Source organism: Diabrotica virgifera, chromosome 3 (genome assembly GCF_917563875.1).
Source record: "Diabrotica virgifera virgifera chromosome 3, PGI_DIABVI_V3a".
Classification (NCBI taxonomy): domain Eukaryota; kingdom Metazoa; phylum Arthropoda; class Insecta; order Coleoptera; family Chrysomelidae; genus Diabrotica; species Diabrotica virgifera.
Genome location: NC_065445.1, coordinates 160272973 through 160298075, shown reverse-complemented (window position 1 = coordinate 160298075; position 25103 = coordinate 160272973). Strand labels below are relative to the sequence as shown.

The 25103-nt window shown below is 31.2% G+C and overlaps 1 protein-coding gene across 5 annotated transcripts in view; it reads left to right on the top strand.

Annotated features, from left to right (window-relative positions):
- LOC126882177 (condensin complex subunit 1) overlaps positions 1-25103 on the top strand; it is an 827360-nt gene that overhangs the window by 169693 nt on the left and 632564 nt on the right. For all 5 annotated transcript variants that reach the window (XM_050646993.1, XM_050646992.1, XM_050646995.1 and 2 more), the window contains exons 3-4: positions 13461-14077; positions 14135-14236. In XM_050646993.1, coding sequence (XP_050502950.1) covers positions 13461-14077; positions 14135-14236 — 719 coding nt within the window. The remainder of the gene's footprint in view (positions 1-13460; positions 14078-14134; positions 14237-25103) is intronic.

Sequence of the window (25103 nt, the reverse complement as noted above, 5' to 3'; positions counted from 1 at the left end):
AATTCATTAAAAGACACACTGTATGCGCAAGTCATTCTTCTTAACAGACGAAGACCAGCAGAGGTGGCTCAGCTAAAGATCCAAACGTTTAAATATATTAATTTAGGGGGTGAAAATGATACCGAATTCGAAAAATGTTTTAACTCAAGCTGAAAAATGTTTATTAGAAACTTACAGTCGTTTTGTTATAAGAGGTAAGCGTGGAAGAGTAATACCCATGTTGTTATCACTATCAATGAAAATTCATTTCGATTATATTTTACACTGTAGAAATAACTTTGTAATTGAAAGTGACTTTGTATTTCACACCACTGGAAGAGGATTTGTTGATGGAACTAAAATTATTCATAAATATGCCAACAAATGTCAGTTGGAGAGACCTGCGAGTATAACAGCAACAAAACTTCGAAAGCATTTGACCACCATTACTCAACTTCTCCAATTTTACAATAATGATATGGAGCAATTAAGCAAATTCATGGGACACACATTACAAACGCATTGCAATTATTATCCTTTGTCTGAAAAAGTATATAAAACTGCTAAAATTTCTAAACTTTTACTTTTAATGATGGAAGGAGCTGAAAAATACAAAGGTAAAACTTTAGACGAAATTGACATTAACTTACCTCCTCTCTCTGACGCGCAAGGTGAAGAAATGGAAAATATATATTGGATGATAATCTAAACGCCGATTACCAGATTCCATCTACTTCAGCTAACTTAGATAATAATAAAGAACCACCAAAAAAGGGCCATTTAAAAAAGAAAATCTTTATTGATAGGAGACAACCATGGACAAAGCAACAAAAAAGCATTATCGCAGATTATTTTTCCGACCATATTAAAAACAGAAAGCCTCCCGTTGAGGTAGAAGTGCATCAACTTATATGAGTCTCGAGGTATTTATAGAAAGAAAATGCACAAGTATCAAAGCTGTCTTTTATAATATATGTATAAAGGAAAACTTAAATATTAAACACTATTTTTCAAATATTTTTTAGTTGATGTTTAATTTTTTTTCACTATTTTGAAAGACATTATTGTTTTATTTTTGATCTGTATCACATTATTCTTACGCTTGCAGGCAATTGAAATTGCCATTACTTAAGCTATAATAAATAATAAAATCAAGTAATGTACAAATGTACCTACTTTTGATAATAAATTATTGTACCGAATACTTTCCTGATTTATTCCTTTTTTGTTAATTTGCATAAATTGCTGTCAACATAGGTACGTTATATTTTTGACATTCATTATAAGAACTTGAACCTGGAACGTATAGTTTATAGTAGTATGATGCCATCGCATATTAATTCGGTGGGACATAATATCGTTTTGCAATATTATGATGGGTTCGCCTTCTTTATGATATTCATTATGTGGGACGGATCTTTTGCAGTAATGTGATACCTTCGCCGACAAGTTTGTTACTGTTTAAAACCCTTTTTTAACTAATGAGTTTTATATTAGGTATTATTTTTAAATACTATGTAACGTTACTGTGCAATCCACTATGTATTTCATTTTTGCATTTTTAAACACTTGTTGTTGTTGAGATACAATCAAAACTTACGCCAACGAGTTTATCATTGTGTTTGATAAAAGAGGTTGCTTTAATTTCTTATATATAATACTTTATTACAATCAGTTTAATAGTTTGTTTTTGAGATATTTATAATTTGTAATTTTTTAAAGCCTGTATGTTTATTATTTTGAAAAATAAACTAACTAACTAAATAACTGCTGTCATTACTCCACAGGCGAGTGTTCTTGTAATCTGAGATCCCAATCCCAGGGACCACCATTATAAGAGACTAACATTATAAGAGTTTTATTCAATTTATTCTTCTCCGGAAAATAAATAAACAGAAGGGTTTGTCTATTTGTTCACTTAATGAACAATACAAATAATTTACTAGATAAATTGTAACTATCCAAAAAGGTGTAAACTTATGCATATGTAAAAGACAATTCTTGCTTTTCTTTGGTTAATTTTTATTTTGACTACTTACTGAAGCCATACGAAAATTTCCTTAAGAATCCCATTTCACTTAAAACTGGCAACATCTATTAGGCTCAGGTTTGTATATATACATATATGTTTGGGTTCAGAATTGACTGAAATAACAAGGGGATCAGGATTATGTCAATATTATGTAAAATCCCTATTTATATATCTTTAAAAATATTAAAAATTTCTTTTGTATATATACATTTTTGAAATCCCCGCTAGAATTAATGAATATAAGCGTGCCGTGGGCAACTCTAAATACTCTAGATATAGGAGGTTCAGGATTGTACGGTTTTCCAGATGGTTCAGGTATGATATAAAGATGTATATATATATATATATATATATATATATATATATATATATATATATATATATATATACAGGGTGAGTTTTTAGTGCGGGATCGGTTGATAATTCCATTATGGTATAGAATATCGAAAAAAGTTATTTAGAAAAATTGTAGGCAAGGATATTCTCCATCCAGGCTAGGAAAATATGTCCATTTCTACAGGGTGATCAGTAACTGCGTGGTATATCAAACATAATTTTTTAAATGGGACTCCTATATATTTTTTCATATTTATATTCCACTCATAATTCCTGTTCATAAAATATAGGGTTTTGCATTACTATACAGAGTATTTAACAAGTTATGACTATTTTTATTTCGAAATCCCTATGAGATTAACACCATGTATATAAAGAAGTAACTCATAAACAATAATTTGTTTTATATAATAAGATAAACAATATACTGTAGTTTGTAAATTAAGTATAATTGGAATCATTGACGAATATTTGTATACAGGGTGAACTACAAAACCAAATTACGATTTTCTCAATTTTTTTAAATGGATCACCCTATATTTTATTTTTTTTTAAATATTGTGTTTATGATACTCTTTCATTTTTATATAGCATTTCCTATACCTAAACTTATTACTTTCTGAGATATTTTAAGTTGTTTTCAAATTTCGGGAATACATTCAATTTTTCTAGTAGAAATAAGTTAGTATTGAGTGATAATTAAATAAAATTATTTTTATTCAATAAATAACTAATACAAAATATAAACCATGACAATATGCATTGAATGTACCAATAAATGTGATATTAAGAAATTATCATATTTCCCTAATATACAAGAATCGTAAAATTCCAACAAAAAAAATGTGTCTTGTATATAATAATATAATAAGATTATTTTTATTCAATAAATAACTCACATAAAACATACATCAAAACAATATACAACTGATGTAACAGTTTTTAGATTGTTATATTAACAGTATTCTAAGCCAAGAACTTTTTAGTAGAACATTCAATTTTATAAGCACTTTTAAACTACAAAACAAAATTACGATTTTCTCAATTTTTTTTAAATAGATCACCCTATTATTTATTTTTTAGGAATGTATTTATGATACTTTTTCATTTTTATATAGTATCTCCTATACCTAAACTTCTTAGTTTCTGAGATATTTTTAGTTTTCTTCATTTGCTGGAAATACATTCAATTTTTATAAGTAAAAATAACTTAACAAATAAGTATTGTATAATAATATATAACAAATATTTGCATTCAATAAATAACTAACAAAATAATATATAAACCATAAGAATATTTAATGAATATTCCAATTAATGTGATGTTAAGGATATAAGTCTAAAGTAAATGTTGAAAATGTCAACCTTAAACGTCCATGTAATTTTGTCACCGATGTTCAAATGACCGAGCCACATTTCTCAACATTTTTGTAAGTCAATATTATTAAAAGCTTCTTTTATTCTATCAGCTTTTTTTATATCATCAGGCGTTGTTGGATGCTTCTGATATATAAATTTTTTTATATAACCCCACATGAAAAAATCAATTTTGGAAGAACTGGAGCACTGTCGTGTAAAATCCTCAATCGTCAAAAAAATGTGGGCCAATCAAATAATCGCCAACAATATCACCTTAAAACATTTATAGATCACCTAGTTTGACTATGAGTGTTAACAAAGTAGGGATTTCTTGATGCATATTAATGAAAATTAGTATGAAAATTGTAGTATTAATAACTGCGCGTCACAATCTGCAATTAGGAACGTGTTAGTAAATCCTTCTTGGCTTAGAATACTGTTGATATAACAATCTAAAAACTGTTACATCAGTTGTATATTGTCTTGATTTATGTTTTGTGTGAGTTGTTTATTAAATTAAAATAATCTTATTATATTTTTATACACAAGACATCTTTTTTTGTAGGAATTTTACGATTCTTGTATATTAGGGAAATATGATAATTCCTTAATATCACATTTGTTGATACATTCATTGCATATTGTTATGGTTTATATTTTTTGCTAGTTACTTATTGTATAAAAATAATTTTGTTATATTATCACTTAATACTAGAACTAGAACTTATTTCTAGAAGAAAAATTGAATGTGTTCCCGAAATTTGAAGATAACTGAAAATATCTCGAGAAGTGATGAGTTTAGATATAGGGAATGCTATATAAAAATGAAAGAATATCATAAGTACAATATGTCTAAAAAATGAAATATAGGGTGATCCATTTAAAAAAATTGAGAAAATCGTAATTTGGTTTTGTAGTTCACCCTGTATACAAATATTCGTCAATGATTTTAATTATATTTAATTTACAAACTACAGTATATTGTCTTATTATAGAAAACAAATTATTGTTCATGAATTAGTTCTTTATATACATGGTGTTAATCTCATAGGGATTTCGAAATAAAAATGGTCAAAACTTGTTAAATACTCTGTATAGCAATGCAAACCCCTATATTTTATGAACAGGAATTATGAGAGGAATATAAATATAGAAAAATATATAGGGTTTTCCATTTAAAAAATTATATATTTGATATACCACGCAGTTACTGATCACCCTGTAGAAATGGACATATTTTCCAAGCCTGGAGAATATCATTGACTACAATTTTTCTAAATAACTTTTTTCGATATTCTATTCTATACCATAATGGAATTATCGACCGGGTATAACAAAAATACAGGTCATAAATTTAATCACATATTCTGGGACCAAAAATAGTTTGATTGAACCTAACTTAATTTGCATATAAAAAAGTTACAACCCTTTGAAGTTACAAAATGAAAATCGATTTTTTCTAATATGTATATCGAAAACTATTAGAGATTTTTTATTTAAAATGGACATGTGGCATTCTTATGGCAGTAGCATCTTAAGAAATAATTATAGTGAAATTTGGACACCCCATAAAAATTTTATGGGGGTTTTGTTCCTTTAAACCCCCCCCCAAACTTTTGTGTACGTTCCAATTAAATTATTATTGTAGTACCATTAGTTAAACACACTGTTTTTAAAACTTTTTTGTCTCTTAATACTTTTTCGAAAAGTCAGTTTTTATCGAGATTTTTTGAATATTTGTCAAATCCATCACATATTTGTATATACTCTGGGCTAATCAGCAAAATTCATGGAAAAGTTATTTACCAGCAATTTTATTGCTGGAATCGAATTATAAGATCCTACATATTAATAATATAGGTATGCAAATACCGCAGATAGTGTGCTACTTTTTTATAAACAAAATGGCGCCGACAAATAATTTTTTTTATTATTGCTCTATAACTCCGAAGATTTTAACTTTACAACCAAAACACCCGAATAAAAATTCACCGCAATTAAATTCTGCATAGAGATATGTTTTTCCCGATTTGCTCCGACGAAAATTTTCCTCGGAAAATGCGGGTTTTCCCAACAAAACCTCTAATTTTCAAATAAAGTTTTAGGTAAGTAATTATTAATCAATAATTAAATAACTTAGTGACATCAAAGCTTTCTTGGTATAGATTGTAATTCCAGAAGCCGGTGAAAATTAAACGAATATTTTAGCAACAATTCAATTGTTAATTAACAATTTACGATCGCAATAATAACCAAAATAATCATGATACATTGATCAAACTTATAAAGATTATAAAGATGAGATGCTTATTTAATATTTTATCGACAAAATATAAATTGTTCGGTTTTTTGCATAATCTTTAAATTTTGAAAAAAAAATAGTTATAATACGCTGGTCTAATTAGTAAAGTATAAAGAAAGGTTATTTACCAGCAATTTTATTGCTGGAGTCGAATACTATTATCCTATATATTAATAATATAGGTATGCAAAGTCAGCAGATAGTGTGCTACTTTTTTTATTAACAAAATGGCGCCCCCAAATCGTGTTTTTTTCAATTATTGGTCTATAACTCCGAAGATTTTAACTTTACACCAAAGACACTCAAATAAAAATTCACCCCAATTTAATTCTACATAGAGGCATGTTTTTCCCGATTTGCTCCGACGAACATTTTCCTCGGAAAATGTGGGTTTTCCCAACAAAATCTCGAATTTTCAAATAAATTTTTTGGTCAAGTAATTATTTATCAATAATTAAATAACTTGGTGAAATAAAATCTTTCTTGGTATAGACTATAACTGCAGAAGCCGGTGAAAATTAAACGAATATTTTAGCAAAAATTCAATTGTTAATTAACAATTTACAGTCGCAATAACAACTAAAATAATCATGAGACATTGATCAAACTTAGAAAGATTATAAAGATGTGGATGTGATGCCTATTTAATATTTAGTCGACAAAATATAAATTTTTCATTTTTTGCATAATCTTTAAATGTTAAAAAAAATAGTTATAAACAAATTAACATTTCTCAGAAATTGTTTATTATATTCTAATTTTAAAAAATACTTAAAATGCGTATTTCAAAGGTCTTGAAAATGAATGCTTTAAAAAAAATTTCCAACCATTTGCAAAATAGTTCTGAAACAGCAAAGTAAATATACGATTGCTCCGTTGTTTATAATTTGTTTTAATTGTTTCAAAGCTTAAAAGTGACTCTGTGGTACAATCTAATTACTCACAAAGAATATCAAATATTAGTTCAATGGTTATATTTTAATCAAAGATTAAAAATACTTTTTTTTGTAATTTTTAGCTCGAAAGTAGGCTTGATACAAAGCTGGAGCTAAAATGTTCACTCGAAGCGACTGACACGCAGCATACATAATACTATGATTTTATTTATTAAGTGTACGTCGCGAGGCTAGACAAGGCGGAAACGGCGGGTTCGTTGGGAAAAATATTCCCATGAGATATTTTTGCATAATCACATTCGTGAGACATCCCAGAATAAGGTTCAAGAAGTCGCCCAGTTGATCTTTTTTGAGTTATAAGCAATTTAAAATTTGAAAAACGCGTAAATTACCATCTTTAAGACTTAATAACTCGGTTAAAAATTATTAGTATGAAAGTCAGAAAGTGACTAAATCAAAGTTTAAAGTCGCCGCTACACGATCCTGAAGAAATCTGTGTCATTAATTTACTACTAAGCTGTTATTTTTAATTAATAACAATGAGCGGTTAGATCGTATTGATGCGGCTGTAAATGTGAGTGCGAGTAAGATGCACAATTGGACTGCTGGAATGACTTCTCTCTCGCACTCAGCATTTACAGCTGCCGCACACGTGCATGGCGTTTATTACTATTACTTAGAAATAACAGCTTACTAATAAAATAATGACAAAAATTTCTTCAGGATCTTGTAGGGGGGCTTTAAACTTTAATTTAGTCATATTATGTTATTAAGCCTTGAAAATTGCCATTTTTCGTTTTTTTTTCAATTTTAAATTGCTTATAAGTCGAAAACGATCAACTTTCGAGAAAAATTATAAGAGACCTTTTTTGTCCAGAATGGTCCAAAAAATTTAAGAAAAAATTGTTCGGGCCAAAAATATTGATTCCTGCAATTTGATTAAAAAAAAAATTTGACCACTTTTCACGTGGGCGACTTCTCGAACCTTATTCTGGGATTTTTCACGAATGTGATTATGCAAAAAAATCTCATGTGAATATTTTTCCCTTCGAACCCGCCGTTTTCGCCTTGTCTAGGCGGTCGTCGCTTCGAGTGAAAAATTTTAGCTACAGTACTGTATTAGTCTACTTTCGCGCGTGTAAATTACAAAAAAATATATTTATAATCTTTAATTAAAATATAACCATTAAACTAATAATCGATATTTTTTGTAAATAATTAGCTTGTAAACTATCTTTTACGCTTTGAAAGAATTAAAAAAAAATTATAAACAACGTAGTAATCGTATGTTTACTTTGCTGTTTCATAACTTTTTTGCAAATGGTTGCAAAAAAGTTTTAAAGCATTCATAAGATATTTGAAATACGCATTTTAACTATTTTTTAAAATTAGAATACATATAATAAAAACTTTCTGAGAAACGTTAATTTGTTTATAACTATTTTTTTAACATTTAAAGATTATGCAAAAAAAATAAAAAAAATTATTTTGTCGACAAAATATTAAATAATCATCTCATCTTTATAAGATTTCAAAGTTTGATCAATGTATCATAATTATTTTGGTTATTATTGCGACCGTAAATTATTAATTAACAACTGAATTGTTGCTAAACTATTCGTCCAATTTTCACCAGCTTCTGGAACTATAATCTAAACCAAGAAGGCTTTTAAGTCACCAAATCATTTAATTATTGGTAGATAATTACTTATCTACAACTTTATTTGAAAATTAAAGATTTTGTTGGGAAAACCCGCATTTTCTGAAGAAAATTTTCGTCGGAGCAGATCCGGAAAAACTTATCTCTATGCAGAATTTAATTGCGGTGAATTTTGATTTGAGTGTTTTTGTTGTAAAGTTAAAATCTTCGGAGTTATAGAGCAATACAATCTGCGGACTTTGCATACCTATATTATTAATATATATAATCATAAGCTTCGATTCCGGCAATAAAATTGCTGGTAAATAACTTTTCCTAAAAATGGCCTATTCTCCGATAATCAGCCCAGACTAATATGCTTAAGTACGGTTATGGAGACTTGTTAATAATATGAAAATTTATGTATGATTTACATTTTTAGGTATATTTTGAAACATATTAAAAAGAAGCCACATAGGATAAAAGGAAGCCTTCTCGAAAAAATACAAAGAGGCAAAAAAGTTTTAAAAACACTGTGTTTAACTAATCGTACCGCAGTAATATTTTAATTGGAACGTACACAAACACTTGAGGGTTTAAAAGAACAAAACCCCCATAAAATTTTTATGTAAACATATTAAAAAATAAGCATTAACTCGATAAAAACTGCCTTATCGAAAAAATACTAAGAGTCAAAAAAGTTTTAGGAATATTTCATTCAACTAATGGTGCCACAATAATAATTTAATACACAAAACGTACACAAAAGTTTGGGTGGGTTTAAGGGAACAAAACCCCATAAATTTTTTATGGGGTGCACAAATTTCACTATAATTTTTCTTTAAGATGTTCTTGCCATAAGAAAACCACATGTCCATTTTCAATAAAAAATCTCTAATAGTTTTCGATATATGTATTCGAAAAAATCGATTTTCATTTTGTAACTTCAAAGGGCTGTAACTTTTTTTATGTGCATATTTGTACTAAGGTAAGTTTATTCCAACTATTTTTGGTCCCAGAATATGTTATTTAATTTATGACCTGTATTTTTGTTACACCCTTTATATTTCTAATTTATTTAATATGACAAAATGTTATTATAGATGATACTTAAATTATTAATGTCAGATCTTTTATTAATACAATTTAATTTTTTTATCCAAATCATTTCTTTAAATTCTCTTTTACGCAAATTAATTTCTCTTTCCAAAATTGTTGCCTCTTGAAAAATGAAAACATGTGATTAATGATGATCACCGTTTTCGCGGTTTTTTTATTAAAAAATATTTTTGCAAAAAAAATAATTAAACTCTTGTTTTAAAAACATATACTAAAATATCAAAGATGAAAATAAAAACTTAATTAAAGATTAAAATAAAATGTATGCTGGTACAATTTATAGTCCATTCATTCACGGTTTTTGCTCTAAATTTTAAAGAACCGCTTGGATTGACTTGAAATTTGACATACGCATAGCTTACATGTCAAAGAAAAAAAGTGATATTGTGCCGATGTGTGCTTTTGCCCTGGGGGTGACTTTCACCCCCTCTTGGGGGTGAAAAAATATGTGTCCAAAACAAGTCCGGAAATCGGTAAATTGACTAATTTTAAGTAACTTTTGTTCTATAGAGCTTTTCCGCCAAGTCAACACTTTTCGAGTTATTTGCGAGTGAATATGTTCATTTTTCAACAAAATAACCACATTTTTAGACGGTTTTTCGCAAATAACTCAAAAAGTATTTTGTCGAAAAAAACGTTCTTAGCAAAAATATAGCCTATAAAAAAGTAAAAAAAATTATGTACGCGTTAGGTCTCTGGATCTCGTAGAACCAGAGTTATAGCCAATGAAAAATAGATTCATATTCACCAAATTTCAAATAGAATATTTCGACGTGAAATATCCAAAAAATTAAGCACTTTTTGGGGAAAACCCATTATAACTTTTATAAAGTGTTTAAAAAAAGCTTTATTTCTGTTTTTACAAAAAGTTTCTAGCATTAAATTTAAGCAAGTTACGCTCAAAATAAAGTTGGTCCCTTTTGTTTTTGCAAAAAAAAATCGGAAAGACCACCCCCTAATTAGCAACTTAAATGAAATAATTCGTTGCCGATCCACAAATTATTTTACTTATATTGTGTTTATATGATCTGTAAGTTTCATCGATTCAAAGTGCTTATTTTTGAAAAAATTTGGTTTCAAAGTAAAATTTTTAAAAATTTAAATTTTGAAAAATATGCTTTTTTTCAAAATAACTTAAAAATTGTTAGAGATACCAAAAATCCCGAAAAACAAAAAAAGTCAGATTTGCTTTTCTGAATATCATGTATTTTTTTGTTTTTCTGTTAGACAAAAATTGATCAAGATTTGTGTTTCTAAATTTGCATACATTCGTGATCAGTGACTCGTTCAACCCCTTTTAACTACAGCCCTTTCAATAATAAGGACTTTGAACCGATGAAACTTACAGATCATATAAACAATATATACACGAGTCAAGAAACTTGTGAAGTCGTTACGATTAAGTTCATTTAAGATACTAATTAGGGGATGATTTTCTCGATTTTTTTACCAAAACCAAAAGGGACTAACTTTATTTTGAGCGTAACTTGTTTAATTTTGATGCTAGAAATTTTTTTTATAAAACAAAAATGAAGCTTTTTTTAAACACTTTAAATAAGTTGTAATGAGTTTTCCCCGAAATGTGCTTCATTTTTGGTTATTTCACGTTAAAGTATTCCATTTGGAATTTGACGAATATGAACCTATTTTTCATTACTTAGCTGTAACTCTGCTTCTACTAAATAAAAAAACGTGATATATACACCATTTTTTTAAACTTTTTATGGGCTATATTTTTGCTAAGAATGATTTTTCGACAAAATACTTACTATTTGAGTTATTTGCGAAAAACCGTCTAAAAGCGTGGTTATTTTGTTGAAAAAATGAACATATTCACTGCCAAATAACTAGAAAAGTATTGACTTAGTGAAAAAACTCTATAGAACAAAAGTTACTTAAAATTAGCCAGTTTACCCATTTCCCGACTTTCTTTGGACGAATATTTTTTAACCCCCAAGAGGGGGTGAAAACCACCCCCAGGGCAAAAGCACATATTGGCACAATATCACGTTTTTTCTTTGGCTTATTAGCTGTGTGTATGCCAAATTTCATGGCAATCCAAGCGGTTCTTTAAAATTTAGAGGTTTTGCAATATTTTACCGTTAAAGAATGGACTATTAATTGATTTAATAACTTTAAGTTATGTTCCAAAAAAATATTTTATCATACCAATAAATGTAATTAATATTAATATTAAATTAATATTAAATTAAATAAGCAACAATTTTAAAGTCTACCCTAGTAATTTTTCTACCCTAGCCAACTTGTACCAAATTTATTGTTAGTTAAATTATATTTACGAGTAAGATCAGTTAATAACTTTTTAATTTACATACACCTTGAGAACGTATAAAATGTGCTTTGAAACAAATGAACGTTAAATGTATTTTTATGTACTCGTGTCACAAAAGTTGGTAATATTTTTGTAATTGAAATTTTTGGAACAAATTTTTATATTAGAATTATTCAACTGAAAAATTGATGGATATGACATATTTATGTTCTGAGCCTTTAGAAATTATTACCAGCTTTTGTGACATTAGTAAGTACATAGATACTATTTATTTATCATTTGGCAGATACATTTAGCGTTCATTTGTTTCAAAGCATACTTTCTAATATGTTCTCAATATGTAGGTAAATTAAAAAGTTCTGATCTTACTTCTAAATACAATTTAACTATTAATTAATTGGGTACGAGAAAGTTGCTAGGGTAGAAAAATTACTAGGGTAGATTGTAAAATTGTTGTTTATTTAATTTAATAATTAATTTATGCATATTAACTACATTTATTAGTACGATAAAATATTTTTTGGACCTAATTTAAAATTATTAAATCAATTAAGTTGTAATAACGTAAGTTTTATTTTAATCTTTAATTGCGTTGTTGTTTTCATCTTTGATATTTTAGTGCATGTTTCTAAAACCAAAAAAATTTTTTAATAAAAAATTCGCAAAAACGTAATATTTATAGTTTTTTTTTTTTAATATCTACAAAACGAAACATGTTAAGTACATACAACCTCACACCACAAAAAATATTGTAATATTTACTACAAAATGCAATAATAATATATAGGATGTTCTATTAAAAAAAATGAGAAAATTTTGTATTTGCAAATAGTAATCACACTGTATATTGTATGGCTGGGTGTTAAAGACATTAAGTTATTCAAAAATAATACTATATTAGAAAAACTTTGACATATCATTAAAATTTTTATGACCTTGGAAAACTAATCCACGGCCCTTTAAATACTACCATTTTTCTCAATAAAAGTGTAAATATTTCGAAAATTATTAACTTACGACCTATAATAACACCTTATACAAACTCATCGTATTTTAAAAAATATATTCAAAAATGATTTTACATATAGGGTGTTCCATTTAAAAAAAAAACACAACTTTGGTTCATACCGTCGTTCTGACTCACCCTGTATAATCAAAAATAATTTTAAATTATAGTCCACTTTGATGCACATCAGTTTTGTTATAAATATTTTTTTGTATATCCCATAGTTTAGCCGTAATAAAAAAAACCCTGTATATATGAGGCGCTCAGAGCAACAGTGATTAAGCATTTTGGGTCTACACAACCTACCTCTATATTTGGCTAAATGGCGCTACATAATTTGTAGCGGCATCCCATAAGCACAATGTAAATTCGAATGCAAATATTGCATTTATCTCAAAACTTCGTTTTTGGGGTTAGGCCTCTGTTGCCATGAGCGCCTCATATATATTATAGAGTATCCTTCCCATATAGGACATATTGTATGTATTAAAAATTCTAGGTACTGTTGAGCTCAACAAGGCCCTTGGCTTTTTACTTGAAGACAAAGAGAGTTTAAACGATGAAATCAAAATTAAATACACAAATTTACTCAAAATGTTGATATATTTATACACACAAACCATTAATCTACTAGAGAGACGCAATGTTGCAAAAAAACAACAACAACAACTATCAATGCCCAAAGGCAAAAAGAAGTCTGTTAAAGAATCAGAAGAAGAGTTTGAAGTAGATAAGAAAAGTGTTTTACTGGTACTTAATAATCTGATACAACGAGAAATATATTTGTTTTGGGAGAACCAAGTAGTTGAAGAATCATTTGTTAATCTCATTTCTGGTATAGCATATGAGTTTTTACAGCATCCTTCTATTAAGAAGCAAACTGAAGAATTTAATGAAATTTTCAATGTTTTGGGCTACCTCATGAAGACATATAACCATGGTACAACTTTTGTGATACGTGTCACCCAACTTGTTAAATTAAATGAGCATTTGGTGCAATGTATACCAAAAGGCATCCAACACCTCGTACAAAATTTTAATTATAAAAGCTTACTACATGAATTGATTGAAGAACTGACAGAGTGGCAAACAGATGAAAAAAATCAAGATAATCAGGTTAGTATCTTTTTTTATAGAAATGTTTAAATAATTAAATTGTCTAAATATTTGTAGGGAGCAAGAAATTGTGCAACAGTTTTATCAACATTAGCTGCTCTAATGCCAGATCTTATGATGCCTGAAGTGGTGTCCTTAAATAATTATTTATATCATGAGGTAAAGTTACATTCTAAATTATTTTTTTAAGAAGAACCCAATCAAGATTAATATTAACTCTTAATTCTTAACTGACAAATATCTTCTTCTTCAAGTGCCGTCCCCGCGACAGAGGTGGGCTATCATCATAGCAATTCGGACAACATTTCCATTTCTTCATTCATCTTTCTCAGGACCTCTTTGTTTCTGACGTGTTCTGTCCACTGTACCTTCAGAATTCTTCTATACACCCACAGTTCGAATGATTCCAGTTTTTTCATTGATACCGCATCCAAGGTCCAAGCTTCCATTCTGTAAGACAAAGTCGAGAAAACGTAGCACTTAGCTAACGTAGCTCTTAACTCCAACTTCAAATCTCTGCTGCACAGCACTCTTCTCATTTTGTTAAAATTTGCTCTAGCCTTTTCTTTTCTGATTTTGCTTTCCTGGAAATAATCATTTGTGGAATTGATCATTGTTCCAAGATATGCATATTGGTTTACCCATTCGACATTAGTTCCGTTTATGAATAGATTCTCGTTATTTCTTTGAGTTTTCGATATTCTCATAAATTTTGTCTTTGCGTTCATTATTAGACTGTATTCTTGTCCATACTCCAATTTCTGGTCACCAGCCTCTGAAGATATTAAATATTTTTGGCGAAGATGGCAGTGCCATCCCCATATCTAATGTTTTATACATGGACTTTTATTCTAGCTGTGTCACCATCAAGAGATCTCTTCCGAGTAGGCATTAATAAGGATTGGCGACAATCCTTATTACGCATCCCTGTCTCACCCCACGTCTGATTTGAACTTCCTCTGACAACTGTTCCTAGACCTTTGCGAAATCCAAATTGCGTATCATTAATGTCTTCAGTAGAAACTTTAGCACACGGGACATCAAGGTAATGGTGCCGTAATCGCCGTATTCTCTTGCGTTTTTATTTTTGGGGGAACAAATAAAGATCGACGTTAATCATTCTTTGGATAATATAGCTAAGCTACAAATTTTGTTCAAGAGTATCCTTACAACATCAATGTGCTGCTTATCCATAATTTTTAGTAGTTCGATAGGAAGCATATCAGGTCCAGGGCTCTTTCTGTTCTTCATTGTTGTTAATGCGTGTATTATTTATTCTTTTGTAATATCTGATCTAAATTAAAGTCGCAAGACGGAAAGCAGACAAGATATGTAGAAATAAAAAGAGAGCCTATGAAAATAGACAAATAGAAAAAATGAAGGAAAATTTCAAAAACAACGAAATTAGAGGGGCTTACGAATACCTAAAAAAGATAAGTGGGTATAAACCTCAAACAAGTCTATGTAAAGATGAAAGCGGGCAAATAATCAGTGACCAACAAAAAGTCACAGAAACCTGAAAGCATTATTTTCAGACCCTACTTGGAACACAAGTAGACATGGAAGATGAAATGGGTATGAACTACGTAGAAGAGAATGAAGTAGATAATGGAGTAGAAGCTCCAACTATAGAGGAAGTTCTCGAAGCTATTAAGGCCCAGAAAAACAATAGAGCTCCGGGAGTTGACGAAATACCAGCAGAACTGTATAAGGTAGGTGGCTACCACCTAGCAAGTCACATCCACGCGCTCATCAAAGGCATATGGCAAGAAGAGAAAATACCCGACGACTGGAAGAAAAGTATAGTATGCCCGATCTATAAAAAAGGAGACAAACTCCAGTGCAAAAACTACCGTGGAATCTCTCTACTATGTACAGCATATAAAGTCCTCACGTATATTATAAACCAGCGGCTCCAACCTCTAGCAGAAAATATTATTGGAGAGTATCGGACGGGATTCACATCACAACGTGTTTGTAGACTTCAAACAGGCATACGACTCAGTCAAAAGCAACAAACTATACTATATATTGGCTGAATTGGCAATACCACACAAGCTAATAAGACTCATTAAAGCCACAATGGATGAAACTCGAGGCATGTGTACGAATACAAAACCACCGGACAGACTTTTTCAAAATTTCGCAGGGAGTACAGCAGGGAGATGCACTGGCCCCAACATTTTTTAACCTGGCACTGGAGTGTGCGGTTAGGCAAATGCAAACTGGACGAGGAAACCTACTGATCAACCGAACGGTTCAACTGGCCGCTTATGCGGATGATATTAATATTATGAGTAGAACATCAACAGGAGCACAGGAAACATACGCAGAGTTATAAACACAAACAAAAATGCTAGGTCTGGAAATTAACACAGAAAAAACAAAAATAATGACTCAGACGAGAGGAAATATAGTCCCACAAAACATGATACATGAAGATGACATTCAAACGGTTGGAAAGTTTACATACCTGGGAGTAGAAATATTTTCCGACGAATCAGAAGATGGAGAAATACGGAAGAGAATAACGCAGGCAAAGGGAAAGTCGGATTTTTCGTTTAAAAGTTATCGTGCTATTAGTCAGATATGTATCGTCGCCATTTTAAATGCCCGCCATTTTTGTAAAAGGTAAAATCTGAGATGGCCTCATATCTAATTTTGAACCTTTATATGTGTAGTATATGTGGTCCAAATTATATGCTTCTATCATTAAATGCACAATTTTTATAATATTTGCACGAATCTGCCGCACTAAGTATTGTACATTCTCATCCGTCTGTGTTATAGTAATACTGTATCTATAAAGAAGTGGATCAGTGAGCTTTTGTTTTCTTAGTCCTGTCATTTCTTTTACTTTCACATGGAGATTAAAACGTCTACACACGACCTGACTAAACCTCATTACACGACATAATTCGCGACCATTCTTGTCGGTGTCACCTCTACACACGTCCCAGTTAAACTGTCTGACAAAACGTAAAATTATTGTTTTACTTACTTTTTTTTTAAACATAATGTGTGGTTTTAATTCGTAACATCATAATTGGGCGTACAAAAGACGCAACGTTTTAAATTATACAGCTCGCAAGTAGTAAATTCCCATAGTTAACACGTGTGTATAAATAGATCATTAAAATTTATAACCTGACTCAACTGTCAGGATGTTGGAATAGCAAGACAATCCGTCAGCCTGACTGTCAAGATGACTCATTTTTGTCATGCGACAAGAATTCACATGCCCAGTATTCAGGCCCACGTTGTAAGCCCCGACAGTCAGGTGTTTGGTCAGACCGTGTGTAGACATGTTTAAATACATCGTATCTTTTTTTAAGATCCTCGATCTTTTATATTTGTCTTTAAAGTGTTGTTCTTTTGCTTGCTTTAACATCTTCCGTATCTCATGGTTAATCTCCCCCGGTCCTTTACGATCCCGGTAAAGTTAGGTCTATTACAGGGTCGCGACTACGTGAGCCGTCGTTCACTGTCACTACCTTTAACCGTGAGGATATCACGTCCCAACCTATCATCCTTGTCAAAACCTCAAATTTCCTTCTTCTGGTTCCTATCCGTTTCGAATGTTGGAAATCATATTGGCAATCATAACCCTGCTCGCTGCGGCTCGAAACAGTTCCGTTGCGGTTTTCTTAAACCATGTTCTCAAATTCCGCAGCCGTGATATTCACCTTCTACCGGGTCCTCCCTTACTTTTGACTCTACCTTGCAATATGAACTGCAGCAGTCCAACGTGTCCCAGATACTGCAGTTTTATGCGTTTGATTGTAAACACAATCTCCGGTTCCTTTTTCATTCTTCATAGAACTTCCTTGTTCGTAATCCTTGCTGTCCATGATATTCTCATCATTCTCCTATAAAGCCGCATCTCGAAGGCTTCAAGTTTTTTATTAATGGTGTATGTAAGCGTCCATACCTCCGCTCCGTACAATAATATAGAGAAAACATTAACATAACATCTCAAATGTCTCATTTTTGTATCTAGTGATATGTTGTGGCTTTTGAAGATGGCGCTCATGTTGTTAAAGACCGTTCTTGCCTTTCCTATCCGGCACTTTATTACCTGTACATTGCTCCACTGCTCATTTATAATAGTTCTCAGGTAGCAATACTGTTTCACGCGCTCTATCTACGTTCCATTAATGTATAGATGAGCCCCGTTTATATTCTCCTTGCTGATAATCAGTTGTTTCGTTTTTTGGGTATTAATGTTTAGTCCGTACTGCTGACTGTACTCGTTTATTCGGTCTATTAGTCTCTGCAGTCCCTCTAAACTCTGCTATCACCATGGTGTCGTCGAGATATCTAATATTGTTTACTCTTTCTCCATTTAGAAGGATGCCTTCGTCTACTCCGTATAGAGCCTCGTTAAAAATTCTCTCTGAGTACATATTAAATATCAACGGCGATAGGATACATCTCTGTTTAACTCCACGTAGTATTTTTATATGATCTGTTTCTTCTTCTATAATTTTCATACATATATGCAGTATATATTTTCATACATATACAGGGTGCGCCAAACCTCTGGTTTTCTTTGATTACGGCTAAACTATGAGATATACAAAAAAATGTTTATAACAAAACTAATGTGTATCAAAGAGGTCTATGTTCTAAAATTATTTTTGATTATACAGGGTGAGTCAGAACGACGGTATGAACTAAAGTTGTATTTTTTTAAATGGAACACCCTGTATATTAAATCATTTTTGAATATATTATTTAAAAATATGAAAAATTTGTATAAGGTCTTATAGGCGTAAAGTTAATAATTTTCGAAATACATATTTACATTTTTATTGAAAAAATGGTAATATTTATAGGGTTGTGGATTATGTTTCCAAGGAAATAAAAATTTAAGTGATAGGTCAAAATTTTTAAAATATAGTGTTATTTTTAAATAATTTAATATTTTTTACTTTTAGCCATAAAATATACAGTATGATCACTATTTGCAAATACAAAATTTTCTCATTTTTTTTTAAATGGGACACCCTGTATATTAGTTTTGCATTTTGTAGTAAATATTTCTTTTGGTATAAGGTTGTATGTACCTAGCATGTTTAGTTTTGTAGATCTTTTAAAAAAAACTATTAATTTTACGTTTTTGCGGATTTTTTATTTAAAAATTTTTTTGCAAAAAAAATAATTATAATCTGGTTTTAGAAACATACACTAAAATATAAAATATGAAAATAAAAACGTAATTAAAGATTAAAATAAATCGTATGCTAGTACAATTCAATTGAATTTAATAACTTTCAATTATTTTACAAAAAATATTTTACCATATTAATGAATGCATAAATTAGTTACTAAATGAAATAAACAACCAAATTTTAAATCAACCGTAGTAATTTTTCTACTACAGCAACTTTCCTGTACCAAATTAATTGTTAGTTAAATTCTATTTAGTTAAACTTTTAATTTACCTTTTAAATTTACTTACATACATCTTGAGAATATAAAAATTATTACAAAGTATGCTTTGAAACAAATGAATGTTAAATGTATCAGCCAAATTATTTATTAATATAAATAGTATTTACTGGTGTCACAAAAGCTGGTAATACTTTTGTAGTTAAAATTTTTGTAACAATTTTTTATATTTTAAATTTTAATTTTTTAACCGAAAAATTTTTGGATATGACATTTGTTTTACCAGCTTTTGTGACACGAGTAGGTACATAGATACTATTTACTTCTTAATATACTTCCATAACGTTCATTTGTTTCAAAGCATACTTTATACGTTCTCAAGATGTAGGTAAATTAAAAAGTTATTAACTGATCTTACTCGTAAATACAATATAACTAACAATTAATTTGGTACAGGAAAGTTGCTGCGGTAGAAGAATTACTACGGTTGATTTAAAATTTGGTTGTTTGTTTAATTTAGTAACTAATTTATGCATTCATTAATATGGTAAAATATTTTTTGTAAAATAATTTAAAGTTATTAAATTCAATTGAATTGTACTAGCATACGATTTATTTTAATCTTTAATTACGTTTTTATTTTCATATTTTAGTGTATGTTTCTAAAACCAGATTATAATTATTTTTTTGCAAAAAAATTTTTAAAGAAAAAATCCGCAAAAACGTAAAATCTATAGTTTTTTTAAAATATCTACAAAACGAAACATGCTAGGTACATACAACCTTATACCAAAAGAAATGTTGTAATATTTACTACAAAACGCAAAACTAATATACAGGGTGTCCCATGTAAAAAAAATGAGAAAATTTTGTATTTGCAAATAGTGATCACACTGTATATTTTATGGCTAAAAGTAAAAAATATTCAATTATTTAAAAACAACACTATATTTTAACAACTTTGACCTATCACCTAAATTTTTATTTCCTTGGAAACATAATCCACAACCCTATAAATATTACCATTTTTCTCAATAAAAATGTAAATATTTCGAAAATTATTAACTTTAGGCCTGTAAGACATTATACAAATTTTTCATATTTTTAAATAATATATTCAAAAATGATTTAATATACAGGGTGTTCCATTTAAAAAAAATACAACTTTGGTTCATACCGTCATTCTGACTCAAACTGTATAATTGAAAATAATTTTAAATTATAGACCTCTTTGATACACATTAGTTTTGTTATAAACATTTTTTTGTATATCTCATAGTTTAGCCGTAATCAAAGAAAACCAGAGGTTTGGCGCACCCGTATGCATATATGCGGTCTGATTCCAGTAAAGTTCTGAAATTATTTTGAGGTCTTTGTCATCCAAGTCGGCTTCTTTTAAAATGTTACATCATCTTTTGTTATTGAACTCTGTCAAATGCCTTTTCATAGTCGATCAAGCACGCGTATACGTCGCAGTTAACTTCCCTGCATATTTGAATCAGGACCTGTACTCTGAAAAGTGCCTCTATGGTACTCACTGCATTAATGAACCCGAACTGTCTGTCCGATATTTGTTCCTCGCACTTCTTATAAATTCTTCCATCGATGATTCTACGAAACTTATATAATATATATATATATATATATATATATATGCTTTCTGTTGTTGGTTTTGAGAAAAACCATTATTTTGACAACGTTTCGGCAAGATCTCACTTGCCATTGTCAAGTCAGGTAGTTCAGCTTCTCGCTGCTGCTTGAAGTAAACTGAATTCTTACTCACGATACCGTCACTTATGTAGTTGATCCTGATGCTGCTGCTTGCCCTGCGCGAACTCTGGCTCTTGTTATTGGTCCGGTGTAGGTTGCAGTCGTCGGCGGGATGTTACGCGTGGATGTTGCGCCCTGATTTATTTTGGTCTTTTTCTTCAGTACCGTTTTCCATGCTGTAGGAAGCCGTTGCGCATCATCTCTTTGGTTTAAGCCGTTGGGATTTCTTTCAATTTCTATCGATTCCCTGATTTCCCGTTTTCTTTTTACTTCGATGTTAGCTAACATCGTTGTTTGGTTCAGGTTTATTGTGTGTCCTGTATTTGCGACATGTTGAGCCAGGGATGACGTGGTTTCTCCTCTTTCGATAGCATTTCGGTGTTCTTCTCGTCTTACCTGGATTCTTCGGTTGGTCTGTCCAATGTACGACTTTCCACAATCCCCACACGGAATCTCGTATACACCTTGGCTTTCTAACGATATTTTGGTCTTTGGTGTTGGTAAAATAGTTGAGATCTTTCTGTCCGTATTAAATATCGTTTCTATGTTGTGTTTTCTCAGCACTCTTCCTATTTTCTTGCTTTCCCAAAGAGATGATGCGCAACGGCTTTCTACAGCATGGAAAACGGTACTGAAGAAAAAGACCAAAATAAATCAGGCCGCAACATCCACGCGTAACATCCCGCCGACGACTGCAACCTACACCGGACCAATAACAAGAGCCAGAGTTCGCGCAGGGCAAGTAGCAGCATCAGGATCAACTACATAAGTGACGGTGTCGTGAGTAAGAATTCAGTTTACTTCAAGCAGCAGCGAGAAGCGGAACTACCTGACTTGACAATGGCAAGTGAGATCTTGCCGAAACGTCGTCAAAATAATGGTTTTTCTCAAAACCAAAATTATTCAACGCGGAGTCAAACCCGGAAAACAACAGAAAGCACATATAGCTCCCGCGGAAACTTCAAGTGTAACATAATTAACCTCTACGGGGAGGAAATTCTACCAGACATCAGAAGATACGAAAAACTACGATCGAAACGAAGGACGTTGTTATGCAACCTTACGTTTTTAGAACGCTGCCGTGACGAAAGCATTATACCGACTTGTATGAAGCTCACTTTTCACAAAAACAACTATAAAACTAAAAACATCTTAAGAAGAGCAAGCCTGGCGCTTATTAGAGAGGCAATCCAGGATACCAGACGAGACATCGACAAAATGAATGCAGAATCATTACAGCTGCATCTTAAACTAAGTAACACAATCCATCCAACATTATGGAATTTCTTTGAACAACTGACAAACTTTCGAGCAGAAACAGATGCTGATCTCACTAAGACCAAACAAATTAAAAAGTTTGAAAATTTGTTACTACAACAGCGGCCAAAAAAGAAAGAAAATCCACAAATAGAAACAAACAATTTAGTATATAACTTTTCAAATCTGACACTGGATGAAGCCACGAATAGTGTTCTTGCAAAAGGTTTCAATTTTGCTGTTGCACCTACATACATTCCCGTAGAAAACATCATTACTGAGGTAGAGACTACAATTACTAATCTCCCAGCAGAAACAGCCGAAATCATACGCCAAGACGTATCAAAAATATTAAGAACAGCTAAACCACCAAAAAGAAATTTAACACGGGAAGAGAAAGAAGCCTTACATAATTTGAAGAACAACAAAGAAATCATCGTGCTTCCAGCTGACAAAGGCAACGCTACGGTAGTGATGAATATTCAAGACTACGCTTCCAGCTGACAAAGGCAACGCTACGGTAGTGATGAATATTCAAGACTACGAAACAAAAATAAACGACATCTTAAATGATACAACATATCAAAGCATCTCGTCAGACCCGACAACCTATCTAGAGAAAATAACAAAAGCCAAGATCAAAGCCTCAAATATCAATAAAGAACAACAGGTCCATCTCATACCTAGAGAGAAGTCATCTAGATGCCCAAAATTTTACGGCCTACCCAAGGTACACAAGGCATGATTACCACTGCGACCAATTGTGAGCTCCATCGGATCTCCCTTACAACCGCTGGCGAAATTTCTGGCCCAACAGCTGCAACCATACGCGGAAGAAGCGGATTCTTACGTCAAGAACGCGAGCCACTTCATCGAGCGTATAAAAGGTGTGACTCTTGAGCCGGGACATCTGCTAGTCAGCTTCGATGTTGTCTCACTTTTCACGAATGTTCCTATAGATGAATCACTGGACATCATAAGCAAAAAGTATCCAATATCACCGGATACACTAAACCTAACCAAACACTGTTTAAATAACACTTATTTCATCTATAAGGAACAAAGATATAAACAAGTTGAGGGAGCACCGATGGGTGCCCCACTGTCACCAGTAATAGCGAACTTGTTTATAAAGGAAATAGAAAAGCGGGCAATAGAAACAGCTGAATACAAACCCAAACTGTGGCTTAGATACGTGGATGACACTTTTATCATCTGGACCCACGGAGAAGAAAAACTAAAGGCTTTTTTAGAACACATTAACAATATCCACCATAAAATTCAGTTTACCATGGAACTGGAAGAAAACGATCAAATTCCATTCTTAGATGTGTTAATAATAAAGAAACAAGACGGACACATAGTCCATACAGTGTATCGGAAACCGACACATACCGATAGATATCTAAATGCTGCTTCACACCACCATCCTGCACAATTGCATTCAGTCATCAAAACCTTGATTACAAGATCCGAAAGACTGACAGACCAAGAACATCAAAATGAAGAAATGCATAACGTGAAAACAGCGTTAAGAAAAAAGCTCAAAATGCTCGAAGAAGAGATAAGGACCCTACAGAAGACAACAAACCGATCGGCAAAACCGTTCTGCCATATGTGAAGGGTACGACAGAGAAAATAGGAAGAGTAATGAGAAAACACAACATAGAAACGATATTTAATACGGACAGAAAGATCTCAACTATTTTACCAACACCAAAGACCAAAATATCGTTAGAAAGCCAAGGTGTATACGAGATTCCGTGTGGGGATTGTGGAAAGTCGTACATTTGACAGACCAACCGAAGAATCCAGGTAAGACGAGAAGAACACCGAAATGCTATCGAAAGGGGAGAAACCACGTCATCCCTGGCTCAACATGTCGCAAATACAGGACACACAATAAACCTGAACCAAACAACGATGTTAGCTAACATCGAAGTAAAAAGAAAACGGGAAATCATGGAAAACGGTACTGAAGAAAAAGACCAAAATAAATCAGGCCGCAACATCCACGCGTAACATCCCGCCGACGACTGCAACCTACACCGGACCAATAACAAGAGCCAGAGTTCGCGCAGGGCAAGCAGCAGCATCAGGATCAACTACATAAGTGACGGTATCGTGAGTAAGAATTCAGTTTACTTCAAGCAGCAGCGAGAAGCGGAACTACCTGACTTGACAATGGCAAGTGAGATCTTGCCGAAACGTCGTCAAAATAATGGTTTTTCTCAAAACCAAAATTATTCAACGCGGAGTCAAACCCGGAAAACAACAGAAAGCACATATAGCTCCCGCGGAAACTTCAAGTGTAACATATATATATATATATATATATATATATATATATATATATATATATATATATATATATATATATATATATATATATATATATATCAATTTACAAATTATTGGGTTAACAGCTGAAATGGAAGACTCAGTGTACTCTTTTCTACGATTCCAATATTTCGTTAACAGTCGTTAACATCATCAGGGACGCTGAAATAATATTAAAGGTATAATAGTGAAATATATATATATATATATATATATATATCCTATATATATATATATATATATATCCTATATATATATATATATA